The sequence below is a fragment of the Ciconia boyciana genome, chromosome 1, assembly GCF_034638445.1.
Source record: "Ciconia boyciana chromosome 1, ASM3463844v1, whole genome shotgun sequence".
In the NCBI taxonomy this organism is placed as follows: Eukaryota; Metazoa; Chordata; class Aves; order Ciconiiformes; family Ciconiidae; genus Ciconia; species Ciconia boyciana.
In genome coordinates, this window is record NC_132934.1 from 148,051,067 (window position 1) to 148,065,786 (window position 14,720).

At 40.8% G+C, this 14,720-nt stretch overlaps 1 protein-coding gene across 1 annotated transcript in view; it reads right to left on the reverse strand.

Annotated features, from left to right (window-relative positions):
* Positions 1-14,720, reverse strand: part of AFF3 (ALF transcription elongation factor 3) — a 278,904-nt gene that overhangs the window by 132,908 nt on the left and 131,276 nt on the right. The window contains exon 5 of the mRNA XM_072855188.1: positions 765-851. Within this exon, the coding sequence (XP_072711289.1) occupies positions 765-851 (87 nt within the window). The remainder of the gene's footprint in view (positions 1-764; positions 852-14,720) is intronic.

Below are 14,720 nucleotides of genomic sequence, written 5' to 3' on the forward strand. Positions count from 1 at the left end.
AGTTAGCTGATTTCATTCCCTCCTGACTTACCAAGTATAAACAATGTGTTTTCCCCAAGCTTGTGCTGATGAGCTTTACCATGCCACACTGCATCCTCCCTGGGACACACATACGATAGTGGAGCTGGTTTCAAGGGACCATCAGCAGGACCAGTGGCCTTGGTGCCTTGAGGGACCAAATAGTTCCCCGGCAAATAATTCTGTGGCCCCTCTGGGCATCATGGCACTGGGCTGCCTGCCTCTCTAGCAAAGTTGCCCCTGAAGCCAGGTTGGTGGCAGGGGATGTACGCCCACTCCTCAGCCCCCGACTGCAGAGGCCAGTGTATTAGTAAAGCCCACCTCAGACCTCAATGGTTTCAACAAAAATCTTGGCTAGCGAAGCCAAATGAAGCAGGAGCAATGGATGCAAGCAGGAGCTTCTTGACTCGCAGCAGCTGTACGTGCCCTGAGGTACCAGTCAGGAGCCTCAGCAGGTGCCTGCAGAAGGCACCACATCTGGACACCTGCAGTTTTGTCTTGCGGTGAGGAACCCATGACCCACACACCAGCATCAGTGCTGCTGCCAGGAGATATGCAAACAAGACCTTGTAGCCCTGCAGAGGCTGTAAGCAGGGAAAAGGCAGGGGATACTGGCACACACATGGAGGAGGCCATCAGCACGGCATCAACCGCAGCCCAGAGACCTGACACACTTAGTTAGGGCTCATGTAGGACAGATTTTGAGGTGCAGGAGGCAAGGTTCTACATGATGTTGCGTGTCTTACCTTGTTTGGGAAGGGAAACTTGCTTTGTTCTGCCTTTCCTGGTGTGTGAATAGCTGACAGTGGCGGAGGCCATGAATGGGTCATCTCCTGAAAAACAATATTGTACAGCAAACTGTGTTTAGAAAGTCAATGGAATAGGAGACAATGATATTATATCAGTAGCACGAGTGCCTGGGTAGTGGAATATTTAAGTTACTGCAGCTTCTAGGAAATGCCCAGTTTACATATAATCTAGACAATACATGAGCTACATTGATTTTTATCACAGACTCTTGAGAGCAGTTCTTAAGCACTGTTTCATTTTCCTGAATAGTTAATGCATCTTAAGTGCAAGAAGTTTGATTTTTCTGGCAAACTGCAACCACATTTTAATCATGCAATGTATTCTGGCTGGTGAGACTAACAGAAGAACTTTTTTTTGTAGTATGGGAACAGAAATTTCAGTTCATGACCAAGTAATGGGGTACACACTATGGACTAATAATGAAATAGATTTCATAGACAAGGTCAGAATGATAAATGCTTAACACTTATGGTTAATTCCTAAAAATGCCTTTATCATTGTAAAGGAGTTGAACAAGTTCCTAACTGCAATGTGTTTGTGCCTTGCAGGACACAGACATGTGGCAAGCCCTAAACAAGGTGTGCTGCGCTCCACCCTTGTCTCCTCCCTGTGTTGTTTTGAAGGAGATTTTTTAATAGCTAAAAAACAGATGTGGCTTGACCTGACTTGTATGCAGTCATCCTTGACACAGCTTCAGGTAGCAGTTAGACACAGGTTCAATACCATTATCATTCAAGCCTGAATGAGTTGGTCTCCAAAGCAAGGCTGCTTTTGGGGAGGTGTAAATTAAACACTTCAGACAAGAAGTTTGTTAAGAGAGAGGCTTCATATTCCTCTCTAGTGCAGGTTGTTAAAGGATGAACATGGCTTTTTGACATGTTCAGCACCAATAGCCATAATATTTGGTACACAGTAACTTCACAGAATTAATATGAGAAATAGCACGGAGCATGACAACCCGAAGAGTTGGCCCATAAGTTTCAAGAGCCGAAGAGGAAATAACATCCTGCCTAAGCAGGGGGCTCGCTGACACTATCAAGAGTTTGCCTGGCAGATGCTTTGCTGGGCTCTGATACCATTAGCTGACTGTGGAATTGTTTCTCAGTGATACTCCAAGGAGTTGTGCTGAGATCCACAATCAGTTCCAAAATAATACTGGAGTCATATTTCCATGACTCATTCCTTTTTTAAAGAGAAAAGAAAATGTTCTTGTTTGAAAAAAGGTGCGGGTGAGTCCCTTGCCCATCCTTCGTTGGTGCTGATGGAAGTGTTTCCTGACCCGGCACAGACTGAGCTGGGGCATTTTTTACACAGAGGAAAGTCTCCGGCTGTTCTGCCAATGAAAGGATCAGCCCTTTCAACATAGTTTATTAGTAATAAATGTCACCTTTAAAGCATTCTTGATAAACAGTTTATTTCCTAATAAAAACTGCATTCTTTTATTTCATTTGAGGCTAAAAAGTTACATGATTTATTATACTTCTGTAATCTACGTGTGTGCCTCTAATCAGAGCATCATCTGGTTTGCAGTTTCAGTATCAGAACTGCTTTGCTTTTCAGTTCTTTGAGGCAGATTGTTCATCTTATGACTTTCTTATCTGATAAGTGCCAGCAATAGCAGTATATAGTAATTTTTAATATACAGTAAGTTCTTTAAATTCAGGCAACAAAAACCACAGGCAGCCAGATTGCTGTTTGCTACAAGCACCTGGCACACGTACTATTGTTTTCAAAAGATTAAGGAATTACATATTGAGAAATATTCCAACAGTAAAGGTTTATGACAATAAATTGACGAAAAGGAGATTTGCAATGTGGACATTTAATCTTAAGCCTGTGATCTAAAAAAGAATTGCTTTCTCACCTGCTTTTCTCTGCTTTTCCCTTACAGGACCGTTTGCTTACTTTCTAGGAAATGGGACATTGTGCATATAGACTAAAGGTGTTTCCACCGGTAAAACCCCATTCACAAACAAACAAAGTGTTTTTCCCTACAAGTTGAGGTGCTGAGCCCAAAAGTGCGCACAGGAATGAACTACGTGCCCCTTTCTTCTGAAGGGCAATGCTTTACGTTATCTCTGTCATTTGAAGAATTGGGGTAGCCAGACTGGCAATGTCTGGTGGCTTTGACCTAAAGTTATCCTACTTGTGAAATACGCTATTCAGTGCTTATGATTTCCATTTGCCCAAGAAGCAGTTCCTCCAGGTTATACGGTGTCTGACCCCCACTGTCACCTTTAGTTCATGAAAACATCTTCTAAGAAGTCTGCTATATGCCATGCAGAAACCAATCTGTTACAGCAGCAAAGCTCTTCCCTCCCACCTTGCCTGCCTGAGTTTGACAATGATGCCTTCAGCCAGGGAAAGGACCAGAGGGCTGATTAAAAATAAGGGTGACATTTTTTTGGACATGTCAAAATCTTTCTTCTTTTCCCCAAGATTATTTCTCATCCACACTTCAATGAAAAATGGCCTTAATGGTGGTTTTTTTCAGCTAGGGTCTCTTCTCCCTTTTTACTTTGACTTGTGGTATATAATAAAGCCTTCTACATAATTTAAATTTGACGTAACCCTTTCTGACACAAAGATTTAGTAAGAACACTGATATTTGCCAGGGTTAATAATTGCCATTATCATGAATATCTGAATGTGAATTTACTAGAATAACATTTTGAGTTGTGATTATATGGTGTATTTATCACTACTCTTTGGAATTCAGACAACTATAAAATGAAATCAAATTAGGAAAAAAAAATCAGAAAACTAACACGAAAAATACCCCAAACTACAGGCTGTCACCACTGAGGAGTGGTAAGATTTAAATGTAGTAAAATATTTTTTGCAAAGAGAAACATTAAACTATGTGCACAGTCTCCTGGCCGCCAAGAACCAAATCTCAAAAATCAGGAGAAAGGATTTAGGTGTCCAGCAAGTGTCAACACTTTGCAAGGTCAAGCAGAAACAAATCCAGAATATGTTCTGGTGTGCTGAATCTTGTGATTTTAGACTCTAACTGAAGATATTTGAGACAGATTAAAAGCACTAGTGGTGACATATGATTATATCAAGATCTTTTTTTAGTACATGGTGTGAAATGTTTGAAAATGTAAGCCCAAACGGCAACTATATAACTAACTAAATAGAAAGGACTCAACTTTTATTGTTAAAATAAACTTTAATGCACAGCTTCTCTTCTCCGCTCAGCTAATGTGCCTGTCTTTGGAGTTTGGGATTGGCAGTATTGGCATAAGGCACCCACCGGACTGAAAACAATGTTTCAAATGGACTGATTAAAATTTAAATGTACTTAAGATCCTCAGCACTTTCAAGTTGGTGTTAGAACATTGATTGACACAAAAGATTTTTGAAATTAGAAAGAGAAAAAAGCAGGGATTTTTTTTTAGCATAAATCAAACAAAAAATAAATTTGAAACACCTGGCACCAGAAAATGTTCCAGCCACTACAAGATAATGGTCTAATTTAAAACCAGTTTAGCTCTTTCTCCAAACTTGATTAAGTTAACCTTAAAGTCCTGAACAATGTTAATTAAAAGAAGCACGGAGAAGCCATTTGGGGACCAGCAGTGGGGAAAACAAAGATTTCTGGATCAAAGAAGGAAGCCCTGACTAGGCTGCTTAAAAATGTATGTGGATAAACACGTGTACCCAACTGCAGGACAGCTTGTCTGAGATGACGACGACCGCCCTCCTCCTCCTGCGGCCAGATGCACAAGACCGAGGGGCAGCTCTGAGACCCCCTCTTTTTTTTTTTTTTTTTAACACGTTTCTTCTTGTGAGGGTTGCAGTGATGTTGTTTCACACTGACATCTTTGTGGTGGTGGTGATGGCACGTCTCATTCACACGCATAACGTAACTCTACAACTCTACAACTCTACTCATCTCCACCTGTAGTAAATCAGTTTTCAGCAGTTATACATAAATGTCCAGTTTTACAAGCTATAAAGGCCCAAGCCTAGTTAATCTTAGTCGATGTGCCAACTTGACTTTTCTTCTTACTGAAGGGAAAAACCTTCAAATAAAGAAATCTATAGTATTGCATATCCTTGCTCCAAACTCAGTTTCCGCAGCAACAATTAAGTAATGAGACATTTCTTGTGGATTAATGACTGCTTGGCAGTGTTTTGTTTGGGGCTTTTAACCCTAGCTTGTAGGTAATTTTTCAGGAAAAGTACTGTGCAGAGGTAAATAATAGTATTCACTCTAGACTTAAGGCAATGCTTTTTATCTAGTGCCATCAATCTCGCTGTGTGGCACATGATACCAGGAATGGTTGAACTGATTCAGAAAAATTATAATTAATAAAAACTAGGGAGACCAGTATCACCTAGATTTAAAGTCTAGCCACACGTATTATCTTGCTGTTCATTCACTGCCAAACCCAGAACTTATCATCGGGCCATTAAGAAAATTGACTGTTTAATCCTGCTCTTTGCTTGTGCTCACCTAGCCAATTTTTGTTTCATAATATTTTTTCTCTCCACAGATGATGATTTAAGAAATGTTTGTAGTGTCTCATAAAGGACCCTGTCAAACACCTTTTGAAAATTGTCTTAGCTGGCTCAACTTCATCCACTGCTCTACTGACATGTCGCAGGAATTATAGGAGGATTGGTGAGACACAATTTTCCTTTGCAAATACTTTGCTGCTTAGCTCACGGGGACCACAGACGCTCTCTCTTTGTAGTTACCTACACTAAAATGAAGATTTTAGGGAAGCATTAGATATATTTATTCAGCTGGAAATCAAGGCAACACAAAGCTAATGCAGAGCTTTCCAAGACCCTTTAGCAAGTGATCACAGGACACAGTTTGAGAACCTCTAATCCAGTTACTCTCCTATCTTCATAAAATAGATTTTTTTTTTTTTAACACAGGAGACTCTCTCCTTAACTGCTGTCAGTTGGCAAAGATCCCTTTCAGTTCAGTGAAGCTACACTGCCACTAGCTGACAACATGGCTATGATTTTAGTGTCAAACATCCAAAGCAAAGAGTCTGACACTGAAACTTTTGGAGACTATGTTGAAGCTGACAGCATTTCACTATAATAAGGTTCCCATGATGTGAAAAGCAAATTTTCTTTTTTTAAAATTGATTCCTCTAGTATCTGTTATTGCTGCAACTTTTCTAACCCAAACCTCAAATATACACCTGTAGAATAGAAAGATAAAGCTGTTTCCTCTTGCTTCTTTACAATGTCACTTATCCAAACAACATCTACTTAAGTCTTTTTCTTCTTCCTCATATGCCCTGTAGTTTCCTTTGAGCACTTTTCCTCTTTGATAATTTTCCTCTTTCCATTTAAGCATCTTTTATTTTGTCATTATCCTTTCGGTAACATGTTATTCAGAACCACCACCACCCAACAAAATATCTTGCCATTTTCCAGCTTCTGTTGTTTCCTGTTTTACTTCCTTTCCATCCACTTATTTGGGCAGGTTTTTATTTATAGTTAATATTTATGTCACGCATGATGCAAAATGCTTTCTAAACTGGAGATAAGTGACAAATGTGTTTTCACCCACCCACTACTGAAGGATGAAATAAGGGAACTACTATGAGCTGCCTGCCATGGAGCTGAAATAGCGGTAAGGACACCATTTACGCCGAGCTGGGTGCCAGTGCAGCACTGAACCTCAGTCAGCAGTTCTTCTGTCTCCCCTACTCCTGCTAAAATGATTTCAAGGAGTCACTTTTTTCATAGCAATCTGCTGCAAAACACATTCTACCACATTTCCCCTTTGGCTCCAGTCCCAAGACCCTTCAAATGCCGTGTTGCTTTCTGTAATATGAACTCCTTTCAATAGGCTTCATCGGTATAACTTCCAAAGATATATGACAATCCAGGGGAGAGGGCGTGTCAAGGAATTTTTTTGTTCTAAGAAAAGAAATAAAGGTAATTGTGTAGCTTGTGACTGCGTTATTTGTGCTGTGCTTGGTTCTTCAGACCTGCATGGATGGGCATCAGCTGAAATGGCTTGATAGAAACAGGACTCTGCGTGTGTGTGTGCGCACGCACGCGCCTGTGGGCTGGGGAGTAGGAAAGAAAAAAAGAGAAATTAGGCCCTTGGAAAGGGAGAAGGTCAGAGATTTTGCAGACTGCAGCACTAAAGAATGTGTTCAGCATTAAATCTCCAGATGTTTGGTATCTACAGAACTAAACCATTCCAAATCATGAACATTTGCAACGTGATCTGTGGATCAATTCACTCTACAGCAAATCACAAATGCCAGTGCAGTAAGTTTCTGTTTGGAATACATTATCTCTGCTTTAGTGGAACCATCTTGCAAATAACCTGCAACATTTAGTCAAGGTTCAGCAATCTAGGACAGATAAATGTAAAAAAAGGCTACAGATGCTTACTTATCAAACTGACTTATTTAGGTCCTTCATTGTATGATTATAATTCTTTAACAAAGAGTTTTGCAAATTTTTATTCATTTTTGGAGGGCTAAATGAGCCTATAAGTCCAGAAGAAGCTATGGATACCCAAGAGAAATGTGGCTTGATTCTGAGACCAAGTGTTAATTAGGGTATAACCCATGCCATGCTCTCTCATATCAGAGTTTAAGACAAAAAGATTTATCTCTAATTATCAGGAAAGGAAGAACGTGTCCTTTTACAGGTAAATCATAGAACAGAATTTAGAGGGTTTCCTTAAAAACTTTTAAATATTCTTCACTGAAATGAAATAAAAAAAGGATAAAATTTTTCCTTTAGTCACAATGATGAATATCTGTTCTTAGCTAAGAAGCTATGTTTTTAGATGAAAGCATTGGGCCATATGATATGACAAACTGTCTGAAAACCAGCCTTGCCTGGGCAAGCTGAGATGATGTGGTTAATCAAGGTACAATCTTTATTAGTGCATTAACCTCCTGCACCCAAGGACTGTGGATTCTAATTCCTGAATTGCCATGCAAGACTGATGCAGCTAGTTTTCTAGTCTCAGTTGGCAGCAAGCTAACAGAAGTGGCTAATGAAGATGAATAGCTGCCTCTTGGGAGCAGGGGGAGGAGAAAGAGGAAAGGAAAAGACCCAGGATACTTCAAGGTCCAGATCTCTGCGTGATTTCAGATAATAATTAAAAAGTCCACATAGTCGACATTTTCAGAGATCGTAACAAGCATGTTAATTCTGCAGTCTGCTAACAAAGCAATGGTAGTGGCCTCAGGATTGCTCTGGAAACATTTCAAGAAGTTAAAACAAAGGCTATTGAAAATAAAGACCAGGACACTGGTCAGGGTCTTACCCTGGTTTTGATGGATGATTGTATTAATATGGACAAAGGAGCAGGCAAAAAAATGCCCAAAGCTAAAAAACAGACAGACACATTTACTAAGGTAAACATCTGCAGTTTGGAGAAGACAAAAATACCATCACGGTAAATATTTAGCAATACTGAAATATCTTTGCCACAAATGCATGTAATGTTCTAATATAAACATCCTTTTATTCCAGAAAAAAATACACTGCTAAATGTAAGGAGGTCATCGAAGCAAGATTTGTGGGGGAAAAAAATCTACTTTTTTTGAAACTAGACAAATCTTTCAAGTTTCTTATTTTGTGGGAGGCTGGAAGCTTTCTGAAAGGTACATTAGTGGTCCTGGTTCACCCCCTGGACAGAAGGTGAAATAGCAGGTCATCAGTTTGGTGTAATTTGTTCTTAGTTCCAGTCTTTCATACTCCTGAAGCCAGTTTAAGAGGACTGGGGGTACCATAAAGACTTACTTGGTTCCTGGGAACACGAGGGCTCATACAAAGAGCTCTTTTGTGCATCCAAAGTGGAGATTCACCAGTGCATACGAACTGATAATTTTAGCTCAGCTTGTTCAGCCAACTGATGGAGTATTTCAAGCTTCATGAACGTATGGGTAACACAGTAGTGCCTCTGTGCTCTGTGCACAAGTTACAGGCGGACATTACATGAAGTAAATACCTTGTGCTCTGGGTTAAGGTTTAAGGCGCTACCAGAACACCTTTCGGCTAATGTGCCTGTGAAGGCTGCCAACCATAACAAGAAGAAAGAAAGCTTCTGTTCTGTGCTGGTACAACAAACTTCTTGGTCAGTGTGAAAAGATGACAGAGAGGGTAAGAAAAGACCATAGAAAGAAAAACGTCAGCATGAAAGTATTAGAAGTTAAATTGCTGTCAAATGTGGCTCTATAAAGCATAGCTCCAAGAGGTTTTGCACTTGTGCTTTCTTAATGATATTAGATGAAATGTGCTCAATTTACAGGTGAAAATTACACCAGGCTGGGACCTTGGACTGTGGAGCTGAGCATCAAGGAAGGGACTCTCCTTCCCTTTTCCCCACCGTAGCACAGAGAGGTTCTGCAAGGCAAAGCAGCCTGTAAATCCTTCCCGGACAGCCTTGCATGGATGTGGCTGACTGCAATTAGCAAATGATTTTGTTTATGATGCTCTGACAAGTTGGGGAATCTGTTCATATACAAGTCATTTATTCTGAATGAGATTAAGAAATCAGTGTAGCACTGCGTGCTTCAGTGTATGTGAATTCAACCATCTGTTCTGAAGGTTGCATCGTGTGCCTCCTAGATCTGAATTGACAGAAAGATGTTAAATCTTGATGGTTCGTATTCTAGGAGTAGCACAGTGGCACAATGTGATGGCTGAAGCTGACAGAGACCAGCTCAGCTAAGAGTACAGAGGTGTACAGAATTGAACACAGACAAACTCATGTCCGCAAATGAAGAATACCATATATAACTGGTAGACTGGGACACTGGACCCAGAAAGGAATTAGAGATCACCAGAGGACAAGCAACTGAAAATAATCTCCCAACATCTCATGCTTTTGCCCAAAGAGCTCGTTCCATCATTGTGCATTTGAAAATGGAGAAGTAAGTAGCACAGTAAAACTGATGAGGCCAATGCTGGAATAGCCTGTTTCTTTGACCACATTTCTTCAAAAATGCTGGAAATTCTGAGAAGGTGAAAAAAGGAACAAAAAAAGATCACAGATATTTACAGAGATCAGCCCTGTTAGACTAAGAGCTACTATGCTTGATTTGCTTAAGCGTCTTCAGAGGGGAAAAAAACCCTCTAACATGACTTTCAGAAAACTTATTGGTAGCCAACTGTCAAGTGTCCCAAGGTAAAACCCCTCTACTCAACACATTCAATACGATTCACAAGACATGACTGAAAAAATCAAGGTTGTTCATGCTTAATAGGAGTCCATGTATACAAAATTTCTGAAGAGATCTCAGTGGAAAATGTTGTCAGTTCACAAGAATAGAAAAAGATTAAAACCACTAACTTCTTGTATCATGAGCCAATGGGTAAAAGGACAAAAAGACAAATTGAGGTTAGGAAAAAAAGAACAACTTCTCATGAGCTGGCGGTTCACTGCTGGAATGCAGTGCTACGGAAATGCCTGTCTTCATCTCTTGAAGTCTTAAGATCAAGAAAGGATGCTTTTCTGAATTATATGCTTCAGCCAAATACAAGATAATGGGCTCAAAACAGGGGAGAGTGGCTGCAGTTATCTGGCTTGTTACACAGGTCAGAACGCTAGTCAGACTGGGTGGTAAAATACACCATTCAGACTCATGCCTAAAATGTACCTAAGTGGGATTCTTGTTCTTTATTTTGGAGATTCTTTTTCAGTCCATCAAAATCCTTAGCATTTATGGCTCTCAGTACAGGCTTTATAAGTCAAGAAAACATGTGAACCATTTGTATTCACATGTGAATGCTAGGTACTGACCACAAAAGCAGTGATTAAGAGAAAGGGATGCTCCATTGTGTTTTAGAAAAGATAGAAACAAAAGTTTCCTCTTTCCTTAGATATCAGTAATCTATCGCCCATAATTGTCCCCTGCTGCTTTTGATTCTATAAGGTCCAGATGCATCACAATTAACCTTGGGGATTTAACTGAGGGGTCAACACGATGAAGGCATCTGTTCAACACTCTCGCTATAGTCAGCAGAAAGACTCCAGCATGGGGCACATCAGCGGACCTAAGATCTGAAGCATCCTCTGGAAATGACTTTCTATATTGTCTAGAGATGGAGTCCAGGTTGCTGTACTCGGTGCTAAAGTGCCTCCAACTGGGGGTGTTGAGTCTGGCCTTGTGCCCCTTGGAGCAAAGCTTTATCTCTTACATGTTTGTATGGCACCTAGCACAGAGATTTTGATCAGTGCTGCGCCTCTGTAGTTGCTACAATCACACATTCAAGTTGAGGGAGAATTCAGAGATGACTTCCTGGCAGTGCTATTATTTTAGCTAGGCTGCCCTGATACTTTTTCTTAGATCATCTCTTAGGGTATGTCTCTATCTCCAAATCTGAGAGCATTACCACATTTCTGTATCTTGGTTGTCTGCATATCAGGATGAAAATCAAGCACTCATAAGGCCCTCTTCCTTATCCTTATGTTTCTTGGAAACATATGTACTCAATATGATCTTTTAATACCTTCACATTAAGAAGACATTGCTGTTCCAGAAAGGTCATCTGTGATCATCTAAAATGTTTTCCTTAAATATATAGACAACCCAGTATTAGGTTTTCCAGTTTTAATGTTGTGGGTAGTGAGAAGGTTAGCCAGCTGGCTATCATCTTTTTCTTCTAAAAAGTCACATTTGGATTCTGTCTCAGCTTGGAAGAGCAGTTGGATGGCAGAGGAGAGCTGAAGTGCTTGCCATCAGGTGCCCAGCCTCGATCCCTGGAGTCGGGACTGGGGTGTGCAGAACAGTACTCCAGCAGGTCCATGTAGGCACAGCCACTACCCAGGGTGGCTCTTTGCCTCCTGTTGTCTTCAGTAATGCACATGCCCTCCTTTCCCTGGTAGGCGTAGAGGAAAGAGGGTCTCCGTGCTACCAACCTCTCACCCTGGGGCCTGGGGAATGAGCCCTGGCCAAAAGTGGGAGCCAGGTGCAAACATCCTCCTCCTCCCTTCAGTGCTCCCCAGGCAAAATTCCCCCGGATTCTCCTGGAAAATCAGCCACCCACACTGGAAAAAATCCAGCGAGGCGGCAAAGCGGGGCTTGGTGCTAGAGCCAGAGGCTGGTGGGCCTGCTCCAAGGCTCTTTGCGATGTAAAAGGCTGGCCAGATCCTGCTGCACTTGGAAAAGTGAGTTAATAGCACTTTATTTTCCCCATGTGTAGTCCAATTCCTATGTGTACATGTAGGTTATAATCTCTGTGGGATGAGCGCTATCTTGTAGCATGTACATGGCACTGTGCATACTTAGGCTATGGTTTTGTTCAGAAGTTGCCAGGAGCAGCAGGTTTTGTTGACTTTTACAGTGGTAAAAATACCAGCACAAGTGGGCAGACATTTGGAGGACAGTCCCTATTATTCGTAGGATAAATTACTGGATAACTTTGGGACTTAATTGGCAGTAAAAAACAAAGCTTGCACAGTGCAATGGTAGAGGTTCTGTACCAAGGACATTTTATCCTCTACCAAGGATAAAACATGTAGTTGAACCTCCTCAAAACTACTATTGCACCTTGAACTGCTGAATTTAGTGATCTGTGAATTGACAGGAACTTTTGTGGACAAGATCATTTGACAGTATTTTAGATGGGTGAAATTATTTTCTTTTCTTTTTGACATCTTCTGGTGTTGATGTTTGAAGGATTTTGTCCAAAATATGTGTCAAAAGCCTATGGGATAGGAAAAGAGAAAAAATATGTACTGGAAGACTCCTCAAAACAGCTGAAGAATTTAGTAGAGAATTCCCAGTGGATGCACTCTCCATCCAAAGTCCCTCAAGCACTTCTGAGATCCCCATCCATGCACGCCATGAACCCTGTCCAATGCAAACTGGATGCAACAAGGCTGGAAGTTTCCTTGTTGAGAGCAGAGGCAAAAAGAAAGCCTGGAAAATGATAAGACCCACATCCTGCTGCTATGTTCCAGTCTTTGCATGGCTTATTGAGGCAAAAGCAGACAATCAGGGCCTTTTGCATCACAGTAAATGGTTTGGTAAGCAGAGCACACTGGGCTCCTGTTATAATAATTTTTATCTGTTTTGCAGAGTCAAAGCAACAAATCAGCAGGTGAAAACAAACTATTTTTTTTACGTTAATCTGCAGGTTGTTTTGGATGTTTAGGAGAGAAGTCCTGTGGCAGGGCCAATCAGAGGGTGAGCGCACGGGGCACTGCCTCTGTTTGCAGAGCTGGCACAATCACAGCCCCTGCACTTCAGAGGCTGCAGGTTCTTACTGCGGCAGCCTCGGAAAAAAGATCCAGACCTGCACCCTGGAAAGACTGGCAAGGGTGGGGAGAGAGCTTGAGGCCAGTCCCTTGTTGCTGTGTAGAAATATGTTCTGGGAGCCCTTGCGAGGGCGTTATGCACAGGCAGGGAGCCTGCCCAGGCTGCTGCTGCTCACCCTCATGTTCTCGGGACCCAGTGCCAGGAGCATGAAATGGCACTTGCCATTTTGCCCCGCTACATGGGGTGGCCTTTGGGAAGCCGTCGGAGGCAGGGAGAGCCCCTTTGTTTGCTCCAGTTGTCCCTAGGCAATCTGGCATTTCTTGTTAAAACTGATTTTAAGTTGTGCTTCACTCTAGCTGCAAATACGCCCATGGAGCAGTGAAGGAGACCATTCTTTAGCTGGGCAATTCACACTTATCTAGTGTTTATATTAAGTGGGTTCTTTAAAGCTATCATTGTCTCAGGCTCTGTCTGCTTTAAGCCCTGAAACAATATTTAGTGCTTATTGTACACACTGGCTTTCATTTGCAAGGTATTCTGCAAACCTGAATTAAGCATCCCAGCACTCTTGTAATCTCTGTAAGTACTGTACTATTATTATGAGGTAAAACACATAAAGCTGGAATTAAGGTTGAAAGAATCTTGAGTCAGAAAATCCCTTAAGAAAATCCCTGTCCCAGCACAAATGGTACCGAGGGTGACAAAGTCATTCTGTGACTCCACTTGGAAAAAATAGTAGAAGGTAAGAAAATATACACTGAAGCCTTAACTCTGCTCCTAAGCATGTGTTCTGGCTTCCTCCATTATACCGTTTATTTCATTAAGAAGCAGAGTAACACTAGTATCTTATTCATTATTGTAGGCATTGTCTGCATAAGAAATTTGCATATATTTTTAAAAAAGCAATGGTTTTAAACCACTTTAACTAAAACCAAATACATTTAGAATTATCTAAATTGGTTAAAACCAAATTAAATGAATGGAAAGAAGAAGAAATAGATCTTTGAAACAGTTCGCAAGAAGACTGGTTATGAAACAATTAAACTTGAACTGATGAAACACCTGTATGTACAGAAAGCCTACAAGGGCTGGCGTACCACGCTGCCTCACCATTTCTAGGTATTCTCCGCCAATGTTGTATCAGGCTCTCAGTACAACAACAGCTTAGTTTTACAGCTGGAATGTTATGAAAAATGATGCTAACAAAAGTTTTTACAACTGTCTAAAACATCCCTCAAGATGTTTGCCAGCAAACAGTAGGTGATTATGAAATTATAGGCTGCATCATGACAGAGGCACGCAAGGAAGCAAGATGGTTAAAATGCTTGTTTATTTTTGAGCTTTAACTACACATGATTTACTTAACCACTTTACAGCAAAATTAACATTCTTTTGCTGTCATTTAAAAAAATGAGGATGTATATATTTTCTTTTTTTTTTAACCTCCTAGAAATCATGTGGAAAAATTAAAGTAATACATAAAGAAAAAGGAAACAGGACATACCATTACCACTTTTTAATTATGTTACCTATTTTTTAGAGAGCAGGCAATCAGGAACAGCTGCCTTAGCATTGGAAATCTAAAATATTAAAAGTCATGAAAGGTTGCTTTGTGGCAGCAAATGTTAATTTCTTTTGATTTCTCTTCATGAGAACCATCAAACTGCAACTCACTGC